Source organism: Pristiophorus japonicus, chromosome 13 (genome assembly GCF_044704955.1).
Source record: "Pristiophorus japonicus isolate sPriJap1 chromosome 13, sPriJap1.hap1, whole genome shotgun sequence".
Taxonomy (NCBI): Eukaryota; Metazoa; Chordata; class Chondrichthyes; family Pristiophoridae; genus Pristiophorus; species Pristiophorus japonicus.
The window spans coordinates 92,245,934-92,267,044 of NC_091989.1; the positions used below are offsets into that span (position 1 = coordinate 92,245,934).

The 21,111-nt window shown below is 45.6% G+C and overlaps 1 protein-coding gene across 2 annotated transcripts in view; it reads right to left on the reverse strand.

Annotated features, from left to right (window-relative positions):
* Positions 1-11,994: 11,994 nt before the first annotated feature.
* vac14 (vac14 homolog (S. cerevisiae)) overlaps positions 11,995-21,111 on the reverse strand; it is a 406,574-nt gene continuing 397,457 nt past the window's right edge. For both annotated transcript variants that reach the window (XM_070897766.1, XM_070897765.1), the window contains exon 20: positions 11,995-15,599. In XM_070897766.1, coding sequence (XP_070753867.1) covers positions 15,440-15,599 — 160 coding nt within the window. In that variant the 3' untranslated portion in view covers positions 11,995-15,439. The remainder of the gene's footprint in view (positions 15,600-21,111) is intronic.

Sequence of the window (21,111 nt, forward strand, 5' to 3'; positions counted from 1 at the left end):
AAGAAGACGCAGTGAGTTAGCACACTTCCAGGCATCTCTGGGACACTTTCCTCTCCTCTGCTAATTCTAACAGTCCGACAGGAAATGACGCCCTATAGGACTGAGTCCACAGCAGAATTGGTAGAAATTTGGTACTAATTAACACTGAATGGAACAGTCTCAGTCCAAGAGACTGGTTTGAGGAATATGCGATGCACATTGGGTGCTCTTCTGAGATTGGAGTTAAAACACAATGTTGGGGGACAAGGGAGCATAAACTGCACCTAATCTGTGTTATACCTCACCTGAAGGTGTGCGAAGCTGACACTACACCTAGAAAGAAATAAGACTTGCATTTTTATAGCACCTTTCACGGCCACTGGACAACTCAAAAGTGCTTTACAGCCAGTGAAGTATTTTTGAAGTGTAGTTACTGTTGCAATTTAGGAAATGTGGCAGCCAATTTACGCACAGCAAGCTCCCATAAACAGCAATGAAATAAATGAGTAGATAATCTGTTCTAGTGTTGGTTGAGGGATAAATGTTACCCAGGAAACCGGAAGAACTCCCCTGCCGTGGGATCTTTTCCATCCACCTGAGAGGGCAGACGAGGCCTTGATTTAAAGCGTCATCCGAAAGACGACACCTCCGACAGTGTAGCACTCCTTCAGTACTGAGGTGTCATCTTAGATTATCTCCTGGACTAGTTTTGATCGCCAAGGAGGGTTGGAAAGGAATTTCCCAGATCTCCTTCTCCGAATTGCCATGGGTTTTTCACCTCTCCCAGGGGATCCCACCATTTTGGGTGGGGCAGGCTGGATGGACTGGAGGCTCTGTTCCTCTCTGTTATGGTTTGTATATTTGTATTATGTGCTTGCGTCACTGGAGTGAGACTTGAACCCACGACCTTTGGACTCAGAGCTGAGAGTGCTAACACTGAGCCAAAGCTAACACTCCCAAACTGTTGACAGCGAGCACACAAAGCAAGAATTTAGTAACCCAGAGCATGTATTTTGATACTGTCAGTAACCTGTCAGCCACCTCCTCAGGGGTATGAAGACAGTACAGAGACTGCAGGCATCAGTCACCCTGAAATACTTTAGAGCTGAACATGAGTTGTCTCAGGATCTTGCCCAGTCAGTGAAGCAGGTTTCTGTTCTGGTTGATGCTGAGATTATCTCCCGGACTCCCACATTCTACCCTACGTAAACAATAGGTGATGCAAAACTCGGCTGCCCGTGTCCTAACTCGCACCAAGTCCCGCTCACCCATCACCCCTATTGCTCGCTGACCCACATTGGCTCGCGGTTAAGCAATGCCTCAATTTCAAAATTCTCATCCTTATTTTCAAATCCCTCCATGGCCTCACCCCTCCCTATCTCCAGCCCCACAACTCCCCGAGATGTCTGCGCTCCTCTAATTCTGCCCTCCTGAGCATCCCTGATTGTAATAACTCAACCACTGGTGGCTGTGCCTTGTTACCTAGGCCCCAAGCTCTGGAACTCCCTCCCTAAACCTCTCTGCCTCTCTACATCTCTTTCATCCTTTAAGATGCTCCTTAAAACATACCTCTTTGACCAAGCTTTTGGTCACCTGCGCTAATTTCTACTTATGCGGCTCGGTGTCAAATTTGTGTTGCATAATATGCCTATGAAATGCCTTGGGACGTTTCACTACGTTAAAGGTGCTATATAAACACAAGTAGTTGTTGTTGAGATTGGCCCAGGGTAGCTCTCACTTTGGGCCAATAACTGCAACAAGAGGAGTTATTTCAATTCAGCAAAACGCTCCTTTGTGCATTCCTGGAAAGGATGAAGCCATCGAGTTGAAGATCAGCTGCATGCCTGGCCTTGACTTAATTTTGAAAGTCTGTTCTTTTCGATCTGCCAGGTTTTATAGAGCAATAGTATATCCTGCTTTCTCCAACTGAGCCACGGTTCAATTTGTAATTATGAGTCCCTATATCTTAAGCATATATTTACCAACCCAATCAAGGCTCAAATTATTGTTCTGTGCTGTAGGGGATTAATATTTCCACAGAAACCAATAGTCATGTAAGAGATTAATATTTACACAGAATACCATCTTTCTGACAACCCTTCCCTGTTTTTTCACAGAAACCAGACATGTTAAATGAACTTATGAAAACAGCCATTGCAATTATGCTTACTTGACAGGAAACAAAGCCGCCTCCGTTAATTGCTCGTTTCCTGTAGAACACAGAACCATCATCATCATCATCGTAGGCAGTCCCTCGAAATCGAGGAAGACTTTCTTCCACTCTAAAAGTGAGTTCTCAGGTGAATGTACAGTCCAATACGGGAATTACAGTCTCTGTCACAGGTGGGACAGATTGTGGTTGAGGGAGAGGGTGGGTGGGGAGTCTGGTTTGCCGCATGCTCCTTCCGCTGTCTGCGCTTGATTTCTGCATGCTCTCAGCGCCGAAACTCAAGGTGCTCAGCGCCCTCCCGGATGCTCTTCCTCCACTCAGGGGGGTCTTGGGCCAAGGACTCCCAGGTGTCAGTGGGGTTGTTGCACTTTATCAAGGAGGCTTTGAGGGTGTCTTTGAAACGTTTCCTCTGCCCATCTGGGGATCGCCTGCCGTGTAGGAGTTCCAAGTAGAAGACGAGGTCCAACATCGCCTCCAGTGCGCCAGCGCAGCCTTCGGTCACTTGAGGAAGAGAGTGTTCGAAGACCAGGACCTCAAATCTAGCGCCAAGCTTATGGTCTACAGGGCTGTAGTGATACCCGCCCTCCTATATGGCTCAAATACGTGGATCATATACAGTAGACACCTCAAATCGCTGGAGAATTACCACTAGCGCTGCCTCTGCAAGATCCTGCAAATCCACTGGGAGGATAGACGCACCAACGTTAGTGTCCTCGCTCAGGCCAACACCCCCAGCATCGAAGCACTGACCACATTGTCCGCATGCCCGGCTCAAGACTCCCAAAACAAGTGCTCTACTTGGAACTCCTACACGGCAAGAACACAGAATACCAGATTTCTGATAGCCAGAAACCCGATATCTTAATCTATTGTAATTATATTTACTTGACTTGAAGACAGTTACACAAACCAGGAGATGGGGTCAGATTTTAACCCGATGATTCAATTATCGACAAGCTCAGACAGCCATCGATCAAGAATGTGCTGATTGTATATTTAAAGGGTATAAAAACATTAACTTCGGAACCCCTTATTACACGGGGGAGGTAACTCCAAGAAGGAAGAGATGGTGACGTAGCGAAGCATCCCACAGGCTGTCCAGCGAAACCATCCCACGTCAACGCATTCCTTGGTTGTATGGGAAGTAAAGCCTATATTTTAACCATGTCTTCACTGTCCAAGTTTATGTAATGCATATGTGTGTGTGTTTATTAAACTATTTTAGTTTACTAAAGCAAGTAACCTTGTCGACACCATTTATGCCAGTCGAATCTTAAGTAAATAAGGGAAGGTAAAAATACCTTTCAGTACCATGTTCCTTTTTTCCAAAGGCAAGGTTAGGTAGTGCAGTGGGTGAGATACTGACCTGTCACCTCTGGAACATGGATCTAGACACCGCTAAACTGATGTGATGAAGGTTTCTCTCTGCTTATTGGAGGGTCCTATGGGAAATAACTTTGGGCTCTCTCAGTCCAGTTCCCCATGTACATGGTCCCTAACAACACACCTGCTCCTAACTTGGCAACAAATGGCAATATTTTAACAATCTCAGAAATGCCACTGGACGGCTGGCGTGGGAAATGGAAATGTCACAGGGTGCTGTACAGGGTATAGGTTAAATGGGACAGTGTAGAGGGAGCTTTACACTGTATCTAACCTGTGCTGTACCTGCCCTGGGAGTGTTTGATGGGACAGTGTAGAGGGAGCCTTACACTGTATCTAACCTGTGCTGTACCTGCCCTGGGAATGTTGATGGGACAGTGTAGAGGGAGCTTTACAGTTTTTTACGCATGCTGTACCTGCCCTGGGAGTGTTTGATGGGACAGTGTAGAGGGAGCTTTACTCTGTATCTAACCCGTGCTGTACCTGCCCTGGGAATGTTGATGGGACAGTGTAGAGGGAACTTTACTCTGTATCTAATCCGTGGTGTGCCTGCCCTGGGAGTGTTTGATGGGACAGTGTAGAGGGAGCTTTACTGTGTATCGAACCCATACTATATTTGCCCTGGGAGTGTTTGATGAGACAGTGTAGAGAGAGCTTTACTCTGTATCTAACCCATGGTGTCCCTGACCTGGGTTGTTTGAAGGGATAGTGTAGAGGGAGCTTTACTCTGTATCTAACTCGTGTTGTACCTGCCCTGGGAGTGTTTGATGGGACAGTTAGAGGGAGCTTTATTCTGTATCTTACCCGTGCTGTACCTGCCCTAGGAGTGTTTGATGGGACAGTGTAGAGGGAGCTTTATTCTGTATCTAACCCGTGCTGTATCTGTCCTGGGAATGTTTGATGGCTCAGTATAGAGGGAGCTTTACTCTCTGTCTAAACAGGGTGGCGGTGTGAGCTGTGAGGAGGAGGCTAAGAGACTGCAGGGTGATTTGGACAGGTTAGGCGAGTGGGCAAATACTTGGCAGATGCAGTATAATGTGGATAAATGTGAAGTTATCCACTTTGGGGGCAAAAATACAAAGGCAGAATATTATCTGAATGGCGGCAGATTAGGAAATGGGGAGGTGCAGCGAGACCTGGGTGTCATAGTTCATCAGTCAATGAAAGTTGACATGCAGGTACAGCAGGCGGTGAAGAAGGCAAAAAGTATGTTGGCCTTCATAGCAAGGGGATTTAAGTATAGAAGCAGGGAAGTCTTACTGCAGTTGTACAGGGACTTGGTGAGGTCTCACCTGGAATATTGTGTTCAATTTTGGTCTCCTAATCTGAGGAAGGATGTTCTTGCTATTGAGGGAGTGCAGCCAAGGTTCACCAGACTGATTCCAGGGATGGCTGGACTGACATATGAGGAGAGACTGGATCAACTGGGCCTTTATACACTGGAGTTTAGAAGGATGAGAGGGGATCTCATAGAAACATGTAAGATTCTGACGGGACTGGACAGGTTAGATGCGGGAAGAATGTTCCCGATGTTGGGGAAGTCCAGAACCAGGGGACACAGTCTTAGGATAAGGAGCAGGCCATTTAGGACTGAGATGAGGAGAAACTTCTTCACTCAGAGAGTTGTTAACCTGTGGAATTCCCTGCCGCAGAGAGTTGTTGATGCTAGTTCATTGGATATATTCAAGGGGGAGTTAGATATGGCCCTTACGGCTAAGGGGATCAAGGGGTATGGAGAGAAAGCAGGAAAGGGGTACTGAAGTAAGGATCAGCCATGATCTTATTGAATCGAAGGGTCGAATGGCCTACTCCTGCACCTATTTTCTATCTTTCTAACCCATGGTGTACCTGCCCTAGGAGTGTTTAATGGGACATTGTAGAGGGAGTTTTACTCTGTGTCTAAACTGTGCTGTACCTGCCCCTGGGAGTGTTTGATGACTGAAGTAGAAGGTGTTGCATTCCCTGGCAGTAACATCCATCACTTTGATAAGCACAATCGTCACTGAAAATAAAGAAAGTGTCACAAGTAACTCGTGGAAGTGAAGGACTTGAAACATTCAGAGCAAAAGAAATCTGATGTTTGTGAAGGTTGTTGGTTGATGTTATTTGTACAGGGTCAGTTGTTCTTTGGCAGTAGCTAGCCTTTGGCAGTCCTTTTGTCTGCCCCATCAACAAACAGCACTGTGTGCAATGGTGCAATTGTGCAGTAAACCCAGACTCGCGAGTCAATGGACGACGAGGCTTTCTGACAAACTCCGAGCTGAGTGACTGAGATCCTGTCCTCCCACACATCCTGTTTATCTGCCTTTAATTTATGTATTAAGCTGCGAGAGGTCAGCTGCAATGGCCTTGAGCTACTCGGAGGGTGGTCCCACATTGATGAGCGATGATAAGTGTTTGAAGTACGGTGATTTTGACTGGTTTATTTCAAGCTTGCCCAGAAGAATGGTCTGATTGAGCCTGACAGGATATGTGTGGTGGGTTATCCTCTCCCCCCCCCCCCCCGGCTGTCTGTGCCGCACTGCTGTGGTTTTTGAGATAGGCAGGGGACGCGAATACCGTGCTCTTGTTATAATCGGGGGGCTGGCTCCTCACTCACATCGGCCAGGTTTACATAGGATTACATGGGATATAGGGCACAGAAACAGGCCATTCTGCCCAACCAGACCAGGCCGGCTTTCATGCTCCACTCGAGCCTCCTGCCGTCTTTCCTCATCTAAATCTATCAGCATAACCCTCTATTCCCTTCTCCCTCATAAGCAGCAAATGGTATGTTGGCCTTCATAGCTAGGGGATTTGACTATAGGAGCAGGGAGATCTCACTGCAATTGTACAGGGCCTTAGTAAGACCTCACCTGGAATATTGTGTTCAGTTTTGGTCTCCTAATCTGAGGAAGGACGTTCTTGCTATTGAGGGAGTGTAGCGAAGGTTCACCAGACTAATTCCAGGGATGGCAGGACTGTCATATGAGGAGAGACTGGATCAACTGGGCCTTTATTCACTGGAGTTTAGAAGGATGAGAGGGGATCTCATAGAAACGTATAAGATTCTGACGGGACTGGACAGGTTAGATGCGGGAAGAATGTTCCCGATGTTGGGGAGGTCCAGAACCAAGGGACATAGTTTTAGGATAAGGGGTAGACCATTTAGGACTGAGATGAGGAGAAACTTCTTCACTCAGAGAGTTGTTAACTTGTGGAATTCCCTGCCGCAGAGAGTTGTTGATGCCAGTTCATTGGATATATTCAAGAGGGAGTTAGATATGGCCCTTACGGCTAAGGGGATTAAGGAGTATGGAGAGAAAGCAGGATAGGGGTACTGAGGGAATGATCAGCCATGATCTTATTGAATGGCAGTGCAGGCTCAAAGGGCCGAATGGCCTACTCCTGCACCTATTTTCTATGTCGATCAGGCCTTTCAGCCCAACTCCTTATTCTATGCACAACTCACCGCACGATGCTCTCCTTCCCACTCACCTGAAGGAACGCTCCACCGAATTGCTCCATCCCTAAAGGCAAACTCCAAATCACCCACCAACCCCACCACCTTCCCGCTCTGCCCTGCCATTTCTGTGGTCCCAGCAGTGTTCCATGGAGTGTTTGATTAATTTTTTTTTATCTCTCCACCAATTATCTCCTCCTCTCGTTGGCTCCTTTGTTGGGGCTTTATTCCCACAGGTGAGAGTCACTCTTACTAAGTTGACCATTATTGGCATGCGCTTGAAGTGTTAACAGATGTTCAACCACTGGTGGAATCAGAGCTGAGGCCGATCCTGTTCACGCACACTTCTAGTGATCAGGAGCTCGGGCTGATTATCCCTCCTTGTTGAGACAAGATAACAACACAGACCAGGGATTAACCTTTGTATAGCTTAGCCACCCATTGCATTCCAAAAGGGCTTCTATTTGTTGATCTCAATCCATTTCTTATCCCTGAAATCTACAATATTAAGCCAGCTCCTTATTTTGAAGATGTTAATGGATATATATTTAACTACCTGTACTGGGACTCGGTCCCACAAAAACCACAGGTCTGCTTGCTGGAGGCTCTTCAATGCATTAATGTGGGTTTCAAGGTAATGTGAGCAAAATACGATACAATACTCAAAAGGCAGTCTCCCCAGAGAGTAGAAAAGAATAGAACTTCCATTGATTAGTAATTAGTTGGTCAACTGATGTATCCCAATATTTATTGATCAACTTCAAGCTTTAGATGCTCATAGACCAGTCAATTACCACTCACTTTCTATCCAATTCCCGATATGTGACTGTCTAGTTATTCTTGTCTATACCATATGTACAATAAATAGCATCCAGCAGTCACTGGCACAGTTGCTCAGCTCAGGGCGACACACTATAATATCGCCAGTTTCACGGGCATGTGTGATCACCCTCAGTACTGAGGATACTGCTCATGCATCTCTGACAGATCATTCATGGTAAATAGTCGGACCCCATCTCAACAATCTTAACCACTGATCCATAGCAGGAGCCATGACAGTCTCTTGCTTTTGTAAAGCTAGGCAACTCAATTGACATTAGCATTGCCGTGTCTAGTGAGATAAGTAGTAAATGCTTGGCGAAGGAGCCCTTGCATGCCAGGAATGAGGTTCCTGGCATGCAAAGTTGGCTTAAGGTTGCATCGACTGCCATATTGTCCAGTGATGTTGTTGTTGCGTGGTGGAAAATAAAATACTTATCAGGAATCAAATAACCTACTGGCCTTTGCTGAGTAGATCACAGAAAGTTACAGCACGGAAGGAGGCTATTTTGGCCCATCGTGTCCATGCCGGCCGATATATATTTTGTCAAACACCTTTTGAAAACATCAAAAATGACAGAACTTCAAAGAGAGACAGTGCACCTTTATTTGATCACAGATTCTAAATAATAACCATTGAAAGGAGACCAGCACTTGTGTTATCGGAGCATATTAGTCTACTGTAAAGGAATTGTTTACACATTGTTAAAGAGGGAACAAAACCCAAATGAGGTCAGACCTTTGTGTTCTATTGCCCACTTTCCTTCAGACATTATTCTTGGTTTATTTCTAGAATGATTTGAGCTTCAGTTGCCAGGATAGAGTTCCAGATTACCCAAGAATTGTTTGTAGATGATATCATTGAGAACTGGCCCTTCCAGGGTTTAATCTTCTCTCCATTCCAAAATGCTACCCATTTTGTCTCGAGAACTAAGCTGAGAATTCAGGCCCGCCTTTCTGTAATTTGGTCGACAGAAATAAAAATCTTTAAATCCCAGACCAGAATCATCATGGAAACAAAATGCACCACAGAATCTGGGAGTCATGGGATAAGCTTACAAAGAAAAGGCCCAGTTAGCACAAAGCTTCTTTAAATATAAACAGATGCCCTGTAAACAGGGTTAAAGGTACATCATTTCTTTTACACAGCTATGTACAGCACAAGTTTATTTAAATATTAAATTCAAAGGACAAGTCCCTTTGTAAACAAGATTAATAATGTTCATTTACCTGCAGTGGATATGCCGTCTTTATTTACAATCCGAGGGCATGATTAGCTCTTGCTCCGAGAACTCTGAACAGATTTACAAGAAATTCATAATTCATCTTAAACATAATTGAGGCAAGTGATTTGCCAGAAAATGGTGCCAAGGACGGACAGTTGTGGCATCTGTCCGATACTCAGTTGTGCCATTCGATTGCTATGCCAGCCCAGAAACCAGTGTTCACTAACCACGGGACTACCATCTGTATTACCCCCTTTTTAAGGAAAGTATCACTATGGGTGGCAAACTCACAGGATGTTGTTCCGTGGCAAATCACTTGCTTTATAGATAATTGGATCCCCAGTAAAGGAGGATAACGATGATTGAAGTACATTCACACAAGTCATTCAACACAATGGGTTCTGCTTTGGACACCCAGCATCACCTCACTCTGAAGGATTTGTGGGGGCGGGACACTTACGCGTGAAGATTGTTACACACACAAATCTACACGTCAGGAATGTTTCATCCCAGTAAGTGAATGTAATAACATTGTCCATAATGAGCCTCTTAATTTTGCCAAACAAGTCTGTTAAGATGTCAACAATTTAAAAGAAAGCATGAATAAAAGATGGTGCTGGGCACCAGCCTGTAACTGCATTTGCTCCTTTGCTGTTATCAGTGAGTGTTTGGGGTACCTAATGAGCAGCGAATGCCATTACTTTACTGCAACAAATGTGCTCCTGAAAACCCACTATGACCTGAATATGTACCTTGCATTCCCGGCACCCTCCCGCCCTGACAGCACAGGCTTTAACAGGGGTTCAGTTCCAATGGGCACCAGTCATTTCCATGTGTGAGCCTAGACAGTGAGCACTGGCAGGTTATTCAACTGTTGAGGCATCGCCGCCAGCCCAACACACAAATACACATGCTCTCGCACACCTGTGTCCCAGTGAAGGTTAGTATTGAATAGGAGCATGAACCCTTGCTGCTTCCCCTCCCCTGCCCCCAGTCCAACTGCAGCCCTCGCCGAGATCAACTACCTGAGCCAGGGATCAGGTCGGGGACCTGCCTTGTCTGTACGGCTCAGTACCAAGGCAATGGGGTGCATTTACCCATGGAGCCACCTGTACATGATGTGTGATTACTGCTACGCCTACTCTTGATTGCAGCAGTATTGATTTGAACTTAGGTGTAAACGTTCGGTAGAGAGCGTGCTGATTGGAAATCTGGGCATCAGCTGCCCAAAGTACGCCATCTACCAAAACAAGAGCCAGCAAATCGTGGTCAACTCCTGGTGGGCCGAGGTGGTTGGGAAGATCTTAGGAAGCTCACACTCCGTGGCATCCAATTAAATAAATCAGAGACTTTGGTATCTGAATTATCCAAGAGCTTGGAGAATGAATTCACTCGAGACAACTGAACACAAGCATTTTCCCCTTCCGTTACAGACCCCTCCAATGTCACCCGTCCCTGAGGAACAAACGGCCATCAGCTTTTAAAGATCTGTCATTTTTGAAGCAGCATTGTTTTAAAGTCACCTCCCCCCGCCCCCCCCCACCCAAAGTCAGGTAAGACTGATGTCATAGTTCGATGCCCCACACACAAAAAACAAAGGCTGCAATTTGCTGGATTCCCCAGCTGGAATGCATACCCGAGTCAGGTGGTTTGTAGTTACAACTCTTCAGGCACAGAGAAGGGCAGAGCAAGGTAATGGTGGGTAGGGGGTGGACCACAATGGAGCCCATGATTTCCCAATTGGGGGCAGGGGGGGGGGGGAAATCAGGGACAAATGACTGATGGCACTGGTCCAGGAGACAACTACTCAGATAGGGACGGGTAGGGTCAGGTGATAAAACACCCCTCAAAAAATGAGCTTAGCCACAAAAAGAAAGTGCTCCAAAAAAAGTACTGCAGCCGACCTTTATTTCTTGACCTGTACATAGGAGTAAACAATATCCAGTTACCCCAACCCCACACACAGCAAGAATCACTGGCATCTCTGATCAGGATTGGATTCCAGAAAAGAAAATTGCAAATCAGAACAAAATAATCCGAGTTGGCCAAAGAATGTTGGAGGTAAAGGCTGCAGTACTTGAAGAGCTCGGCAGTAAGCAGCCAGACACTAAGCATCGACATACAGCACACAACGCTGATTCCCAGAGAGGCGGGGTAAACTTGTATATTTCTGTGTATATATAAAAAATGAAAGCTGAATAAATCTGTATTGTTAATAATGATCTAAAATCATGGGACCGTGAGAAAAAGGATGAATAAAATTGAAATCTAAATCTTAAAAAAGGACATGTAAACATCTTTCAGATTATAAGTAGTGTTGTCACTAGGATTTTGGTAAAGTGTAACAGGTAGTTTGTGCAATGTTCACACTCGGGCTGTGAAAAACACAGTGGTAAAATCAGATTGTTTCTGTCACTATAACACTGGGGGGTGAAGTAATGATGGGTACAGATCTGTCACTATAACACTGGGGTACAGTATTGGTGGGTACAGGTCTGTCACTGTGTAACACTGGAGTGCAGTATTGGTGGGTACAGGTCGATCGCTGTATAACACCGAGGTACAGATCTGTCACTGTATAACACTGGGGTACAGTATTTGTGGGTAGAGGTCTGTCACTATTACACTTGGGGTGCAGTATTGGTGGGTAGAGGTTTGTCACACTATAGCACTAGGGGTGAAGTAATGATGGGCACAGAGGCCTGTCCATGGAGGTGGGAGCAGTGAGATTTGAGATGAACTGGGTATCATACAACATTAGAGAGCATTAAGTGCAATTTTTACCATAATGTATTGCCACCAGTACACTGAATACACCAAAACACTGTTATGTTTGCCCTATGTCAACTCTGATGTCCAAATGCTGGGCGGGGCACCAAAAACGTATACTTGTTCAAAATCAGACTTAACTACTTTATCATAGATATAAAAGGTTAATTCTAATTTCTGTTTTCCTTCCCCCCCCCCCCCCCAACGCCAGGTTCAAGGTCCTGATCAATGGCATGAACTGAGTGGGCCCTGAACACAGATAAAGTTGCTTAACTTCAGCTCAGCAAACTTATCCCTCAACCTCAAAACACAAGTTATGTGAGCCATGATTTTTTTTTTGGGGTGGGGAGAGGGGAATGATGAGGAGGGAGGGGGGGGGGGAAAAGAGAGGAGGAGGGAGATGGGGGGAGGGGGGGGAAGAGGAGGAGGGAGACGGGGGGAGGAGGGAGATGGGGGGGTGGGGAAAGAGAGGAGGGGGAGATGGGAGATAGGCGGGTGGGGAAAGAGAGGAGGGGGAGCAGGGAGAAGGATGCCGTTGCAACCAATTTTCGTGAGTTCTATTAATTTCAACAAAAGTGAATTGTGTAGCTATTCAGCTTTTAAACACACATTTGGAGATTTAACGGAGGTAGCCTATGGTGGATACTTGAGTGGGTGCAGGTGTCTGAGGCGAGTACTGGCTGCATTGGGCAGCAGGCCCCATGTCCAGTGTACAGCACCTGACACATCAACCGGGACTTGAACATTACAGCCAAACCCAACCAGATCAACTCCATTCTGCTGAAGGTAAAGGGATCTCATCTTGTCGAGTTTAAAATACTTTGTACAAGACTGGCCATGGCTGGTGTATTTTAACTGTATTCATTTCATGGGGGAGGGTTGAATGGTTTTTTAATATTTGTGTGTCTCGAGGAGGCTCCTACTGTTAAGTGGGTCAGTAAACTGGAAACGGCAGAGTTTGAAAGAAGGAAGTTTCAGTAATGACATCCTCTTTGAGAGAGAAACGATTTCAATCAACTTAATTTATTGTGTTTGCATTTTGAGTGTCTCTAATTAAACAGCGAGTGCTGATCAGGCTTGAAGGAGTCACTGGTACTTCTTCAATACAGTCAGGTGGAGGAGCAAATTCCTTCTGCTCCAAGTCTGATGAGGTTTTTTCCCGTTCGCTATTTTAAATTTTACACGGTGACAAGTCCAGGCCAGGATGGAGCTGATTGGGTAATTCCCCCGTCAATCATGCCTGGCCATCGCACTGCTGCAAGTGACTGGAATTAATTTTACGCACAGAATCTGTTTTATGTAACTCCACACTCTGCAATCTGCTGGAGAAATAATCCCGCTGGACTGGGGAGCCTCTGCTCGCTGTCGTTTATTAGTAAATACACTCTGCTGTAGTTTTGGTCATGAGTTCAGAGATTGCTTGCTGTAGTTTGAGTGTAAATTAAAACTACAAGTCCCGCCTCCAACTCATTGGCTGACACAGCAGCATTCGCTGCATTAGAAAATTCTTTGAATGCAGACAGAAAACAAGATGTTCAGAGCTGTGGGCAACGTTCTCTATATGCTGTGTGGCTGCACAGCTCTCTGCCGGTATTTCTCAATGCTAAGTTTCACAAAACTGTGAATGGGCCATGCTCTCAAAAAACAAGTAATAGGGAACATTGGTTGTGGGTACCTACTGCAGTTACTGACTGACACATCTGATATTGGTCCTCTAATGACCCCAGGGTGACACAAACACACACTTGCTATTGGTCAAACAAGGGGCAGCGGAAACGAGAGTCCGCTGACAGCCTGTGTAAAACAACAAAGCCCAACGATAAGCAGCAGAGGCATCACGATTTATAAAATAGTGCAAAAGTTTCAATCCCCAATATTCCTCCCCCCAATGCATTCAAGTTGCTCTCGGTTTAAGTTACCGATCGCCATGTTTGGAGAAGGAGTCACCAAGGTTCAGGAGTTTTAATGGTGAGGCGAGATGGGCAGCCTATCCTCCAGCTCTGTGTTCCAGAAGGTTAGTATTGCATTGATTGCACTCTGAAGATTTTTAGGATTCAATCCTTTTTTGATATTTCCCGAGCTGGTGCACGGGTCACAGCTTCCCACATGGCCTTCAAATTGGGGCGTAACTGAACCCCACAAATCACACTGGCATGTACCAATTTGTGCACCTGATTTTATAGTACGTTTTCAGCAAATACGTCACCATTTATACATCCTTTCCACTGCCTGTGGCCTACTTCAATTCAACCATGTGACACTTTTACCAAGGTCAGCTGTGATCAGTGCATATCTGTCACCTTTATTTCATAAGCTATGTCTTATTTAAATTGTATTGACAATAATCTGCCTAGTCACCTCCTGTGAAACTGCAGCAGTGTGATCTTGTGCTTATCGGGGTGTGGGATATTCGTGTTGCCCATTCCAAGCATCAAGCATCAAGCACCACTAGGTCAGGTATAGCACTGCAAGATGCAGAGTAAAGCTCCCTCTACTCTTCCCAACAATGTGTCTCAGCCTTATCTCGAGAAGAGCACCCCCTACTGAAGCAGAGAGATATTTTCTCATTGCCCCCGCCAGTCAACCTTGTGCTGCCAAGAACGTCAATTGACAAGAGATCAGTGCAGATTGACACTCTGCCCAGGATGCTGTTGACTAGGCTTTGTAAGTGCCGTATGGCAGTGCGATTAAAGAGGAGACAAAGAGCCTACTCACACTTACTGAGTTCAATTAACAAAATAAGTTATGGTCGCATGAGAAATTCCCAAATTGGTCCTGACTGGGATATTTCTGTTCCTGTGAAATGAGGAATGGTTTTTAGACGAAGATGGAATTTGATCTCAATTGCGGAGGGAGGGGGGAAAGAAGGGTATTGTTGTGGAAGTTAGTGGAAGGGATTGGTACACAAGTGAAAAATAAAACACTCTCTGCACCAAATAAACTATTGTGTGTGGCTTGCCAACTGGGTAAGCAGTGATAGTGCAAAGACTCTACCATGTGGGGCCATTGGTCAGTGTAAAGACTCTATCTACCATGTGAGGCCATTGGGGGAAGCAGTGGTCAGTGCAAAGACTCTACCATGTGGGGCCATTGCAGGGAAGCAGTAGTCAGTGCAAAGACTCTACCATGTGGGGCCATTGAGGGGGAGCATTGGTCAGTGCAAAGACTCTACCATGTGGGGCCATTGAGGGGGAGCATTGGTCAGTACAAAGACTCTACCATGTGGGGCCATTGAGGGGGAGCATTGGTCAGTGCAAAGACTCTACCATGTGGGGCCATTGAGAGGAAGCAGTGGTCAGTGCAAAGACTCTACCATGTGCGGGCACCAAGGAGGGGGGAGCATTGAGGAATAGTCAGTGCAAAGACTCTACCATGTGGGGGCAGTGAGGTGGAGCATTGCGGAACAACGCTCACTTCTCCACTTTGAGGATCTCACAGACCCATAAATTCTACACAATTAACACAGGAATATTTCCCAGGCCACGTAGAGTGAATATTAGTAGTGGTAAAGGACCGTGCATGGCAAAGGCAGTAGAGCAGCCCAACAAAAGCGGCTCCATGATTTGGGCAGTCCCACAGCTGGCAATCTTACAGTTGAGTGTACATTGTCCTTTGCCTGGTGCCCATCACACGCAATGGGTTGCTTCGCTGTCACAGGGGGAGTTTCCTCTCCAGCTGATCGTTGTGGCCTGCCCGCTGGTGCCGGATTTCCAGATGCTTTTTCTGTACCTTCTCAAAGTGCTGCAGCAGTTCACTATAGTCGATTTCTGATGGGATTTGCCTGTTGGAGGTCACGGGTTTCTCACTGGGCCTGAAAATCAAAACAATTTCAGTTAACGCAAGACAAAATAGAAGGAAGATTAAATGGACATATTGCTGGGTTAAAATACTGGAACTCCCTATCTAGCACTACCGTTACCACATGGACTACAGCCGGTTGAAGAAAAAGGCCCACCATCACCTTCTCAAGATCGACAATGGTGGGCAATAAATGCCGGCCTTGTTGGTGATACCTGTGTCCCGAGAATGAATATCAAAAGAAAACTCAATTTTCTGGCAGTGGTGGGTGGTGCTGGGGATAGATTCAGACATTGGGTGGGATGTGAACAGCTTTCTTTAAGCTAACTCTGGGAGCTCAGGCAGTTGCAACAGTCTCTCTCTGATGGTGTGAAGGAACCTAGTACCCTCACCTAAATTCTAATTTAAGCATTTTGCTCAGACAGAGATCTACTGAGAGGAAAGGAAGCTGGACTGGTTATTGGCTGGAGCAGAGATTGCATCTTAGAATGATATTGCATAGAAGGAGGCCATTCAGCTCTTGGGTAGAGATATCCAATTAATCCAACTCCTCTTCTCTGCCCCATCGCCCTATAATTTTTTTCCCTTCAAGTATTTATCCAATTCTCTTTTGAATGTTACTATTGAATCTGCTTCAACCGCCCTTTCAGACAGTGCATTCTCGATCCCAACAACTCGCTGTGTAAAAATAATGTTTCCTTATGTCACCTCTGGTTCTTTTGCCAATCACCGTAAAACTGTGTCCTCTGGTTACCAACCCTTCTGCCACTGGAAATAATTTCTCCTCATTTACTCTATCAAAATTCTTTATGATTTTGAACACCTCTATCAAATCTCCTCTTAACCGTCTCTGCTCTAAGGCGAACAATCCCAGCTTCTCCAGTCTCTCCGCGTAATTGAAGTTCTTCATCCCTGGTACCATTCTAGCAAATCTCTTCTGCACCCTCTCCAAGGCCTGGACATCCTTCCTGAAGGGTGATGCCAAGAATTGGACACAATACTCCAGCTGAGGCCTAACCAGTGTTTTATAAAGGGTTAGCATAACTTCCTTGCTTTTGTACTCTATTCCTCTATAAATAAATTAGATCCCGTATGCTTTTAAGTCTGTTACTATCCGCCTCATTGTTTACTATATTTCAGAGTTTTGTATCATCTGCAAACTCTGAAAGTATGTCCTGTGTACCAAGTCCAGGCCATTGATAAAAATCAAAAAAAGCAGTGGTCCGAGTACTGACCCCTGGGGAACACCACTGTACACTCCAGTCTGAAAAACAACCGTTCACCACCAAGGTCTGCTTTCTGTCCCTTAGCCAATTTTGTATCCATGCTGCCACTGTCCCTTTAATCCCATGGGCTTTTATTTTGCCAACAAGCTTATTATGTGGTACTTTGTCAAAAGCCTTTTGAAAGTCCATTTGTCAAAAGCCTTTTGAAAGTCCATATACACACCCAACCACACTGCCCTCATCACCCTCTCCATTACTTCATTAACAAATCCATGCAGATTTTCATTTATTAGCCCATAATTTTCTAAATACCTAAATAATTTTGTCCCAGATTATTGTCTGTAAAAGTTTCCTCACCGCTAACGTTAGGCCGACTGGCCTGTAGTTGCCTCTCCCCTTTTTTAAACAGGTGTAACATTTTCAATTCTCCAGTCCTCTGGTACCACCCCCATATCCAAGGAAGATTGGAAGATTGTGGCCAGAGCCTCTGCAATTTCCACCCTTACTTCCCTCAGTAACCTTGGATGCATCGCACCTGGACTGGGTGACTTTTCTACTTTGAGCACCGACAACTTTTGAAGTACCTCTTCTTTATCCTATCCAATATCGCTACTGCCTTCTCCGTGACTGCTGCACTGGCAGCATCCTCTTCTCTAGTGAAGACTTAAAACAGGTAAGCGATATAACAGTTAACATAAGCGTTGACCATGTGGTCTTCAGGACTTGTTTCGATCTTCTGAGGGGGTCAGAGAGAAAATTTCCAGATTTTCCCCCTGGGATTTTTGCTTCTCCTGGGAGATTACACGGTTGATAAGGAGTAGGAAGTGTATAGTTATGAGGTTCCAGGCATCATCAGTGGGGGGGGGGCAGGCGTGATGTTCGTATATTGGATACAACTCTGTATAAAGCCATTTGCCTTTTAATTTGATCTTTAATACTACAACAACAACTTGTATTTATATAGCACCTTTAACATAGTAAAACATCCCAAGGCGCTTCACAGGAGTGTTATAAGACAAAACAATCAATTTGACACTGAGCCACACAAGGAGAAATTACGGCAGATGACTAAAAGCTTGGTCAAAGAGGTTGGTTTTAAGGAGCGTCTTACAGGAGGAAAGAGAGGCGGAGAGATTTAGGGAGGGAGTTCCACAGCTTAGGGCCCCAACAGCTGAAGGCACGGCCACCGGTGGTTGAGCGATTATAATCAGGGATGCTCAAGAGGGCAGAATTAGAGGAGCGCAATCATCTCGGGGGTTGTGAGGCTGGAGGAGATTACAGAGATAGGGAGGGATTTGTAAACAAGGATGAGAATTTTGAAGTTGAGGCGCTGCTTAACCGGGAGAGATACTGGGAAAGATCTATGTAGCTGCACCTTAGATCTCACCGTTCCTTCACTCTTAAAACATCTTACTGCTCGATTTCGTCTTCCTTCAATACGTTTCTCTACAGTGAACTGCATCCGCTACCCAACAGCCCCTCCGCTGCCCAATGCCCTCTTGCGTGCTTCTTCACAGTTTACTGTCCCTCCCCTTTATAGTTGGAAATCATCAGCAAACTCGGATATCATTCCTCTTGCGCCTGTGACACAAGCACTTGCTAAATATAAGACAAAATTGCACAGATCTCCGTGGCTCCTCACTACCCACATCCCACCTATTCCAAAACGTATTTTAACCCCTGCTCAGCTTTATAAAAGCAAAATACTGCGGATGCTGGAATCTGTAATAAAAACAGCAAATACTGGAAATCTCAGCGGATCAGACAGCATCTGTGGAGAGAGAAACAGAGTTAACGTTTCAGATCAATGACCCTTCATTCACGACCCGAAAAGTTAACTCTGCTTCCTCTCCACAGATGCTGCCTGACCTGCTGAGATTTCCAGCAGTTTCCGTTTTCATCCCTGCTCTTCGTTGCGTCCCATAGATGCTCCTTAATCCCACATGCCTTAATTCTTGAAATAAGGCCCTTAGGTGACATAGAAACATAGAAACATAGAAAATAGGTGCAGGAGCAGGCCATTCAGCCCTTCTAGCCTGCACCGCCATTCAATGAGTTCATGGCTGAACATGAAACTTCAGTACCCCCTTCCTGCTTTCTCGCCATACCCCTTGATCCCCCGAGTAGTAAGGACTTCATCTAACTCCCTTTTGAATATATTTAGTGAATTGGCCTCAACTACTTTCTGTGGTAGAGAATTCCACAGGTTCACCACTCTCTGGGTGAAGAAGTTTCTCCTCATCTCGGTCCTAAATGGCTTACCCCTTATCCTCAGACTGTGACCCCTGGTTCTGGACTTCCCCAATATTGGGAACATTCTTCCTGCATCTAACCTGTCTAAACCCGTCAGAATTTTAAACGTTTCTATGAGGTCCCCTCTCACTCTTCTGAACTCCAGTGAATACAAGCCCAGTTGATCCAGTCTTTCTTGATAGGTCAGTCCCGCCATCCCGGGAATCAGTCTGGTGAATCTTCGCTGCACTCCCTCAATAGCAAGAATGTCCTTCCTCAAGTTAGGAGACCAAAACTGTACACAATACTCCAGGTGTGGCCTCACCAAGGCCCTGTACAACTGTAGCAACACCTCCCTGCCCCTGTATTCAAATCCCCTCGCTATGAAGGCCAACATGCCATTTGCTTTCTTAACCGCCTGCTGTACCTGCATGCTAACCTTCAATGACTGATGTACCATGACACCCAGGTCTCGTTGCACCTTCCCTTTTCCTAATCTGTCACCATTCAGATAATAGTCTGTCTCTCTGTTTTTACCACCAAAGTGGATAACCTCACATTTATCCACATTATACTTCATCTGCCATGCATTTGCCCACTCACCTAACCTATCCAAGTCACTCTGCAGCCTAATAGCATCATCCTCGCAGCTCACACTGCCACCCAACTTAGTGTCATCCGCAAATTTGGAGATACTGCATTTAATCCCCTCGTCTAAATCATTAATGTACAATGTAAACAGCTGGGGCCCCAGCACAGAACCTTGCGGCACCCCACTAGTCACTGCCTGCCATTCTGAAAAGTACCCGTTTACTCCTACTCTTTGCTTCCTGTCTGACAACCAGTTCTCAATCCACGTCAGCACACTACCCCCAATCCCATGTGCTTTAACTTTGCACATTAATCTCTTGTGTGGGACCTTGTCGAAAGCCTTCTGTGACTGAGAGTACGGAGGAGGAATCAGCGCAGTCCCCTCACATCTTGCCCATCCAAACTCAATGTATTAAAGGCAAAGAAATAGAAAATACATATCTTCAGCAAATTACAGCCAAAAAATCCCTCCAGATTTGGATGCATATTTTAGTAAAAAGTGGGTAAATCTACCCGTTATGGTACTGAGGTGCACAGACAAGGAAGGATCCCAGGTTTTGAGCCCCAGGCTGGGCTGATTTAGCCAAATTGAGCTGGGTGGGTTGGTGGGTGGAGGTGGCAAGATTTGGAACAATCAGATTCACTGTCTCTGGGCTAAAGAGGGAATAAAAATATCTGCTGGGTTTCCCACTTCTGACTGCTATATGGGACCATGCTCGACCCTAGTGGGAAAGACAGGATTCAACACAGCTTTGATGCCTTTTATGGTAGAATAGCCTGCCCAACATTTCTCTGTCTAACTTCACTCAGGTGAGGTATCACAGTCTGTGCCTTTGGGAATGGAAGGGGAAAACGTAAAAGAAAAGGTAGGGAAGTGAGACTAAAGACAACACTTACACAAGATTTTTTCCAGAAAATAACACTTTGAGATACAGCATTTGTGTAAATTGAGACGTGATGTGTGGTGAGTAGCAGGATTGGGAGGGACAGGTGACTGTGGACCTGTGGTTCCCAAAGCTCTCCACCACTGGGCTTTTCCTCGCCTCATGTCTGGATCTGTTAGGCAATCAATCCCTCTGAATTAGTCTGTGTGAAGATAAAAGTTCACAGGGTTGGGGGTAATATATTAGCATGGATAGAGGATTGACTAACTAACAGAACAGAGAGTCGGGATAAATGGTTCATTCTCTGGTTGGCAACCAGTAACTAGTGGGGTGCCGCAGGGATCAGTGCTGGGACTCCAACTATTTACAATCTATATTAACGACTTGGAAGAAGGGACTGGGTGTAACATAGCCAAGTTTGCTGACGATACAAAGATGGGAGGAAAAGCAATATGTGAGGAGGACACAAAAAATCTGCAAAAGGACATAGACAGGCTGAATGGGCAAAAATTTGGCAGATGGAGTATAGTGTGGGAAAGTGTGAGGTCATGCACTTTGGCAGAAAAAAAAAATCAAAGAGCAAGTTATTACT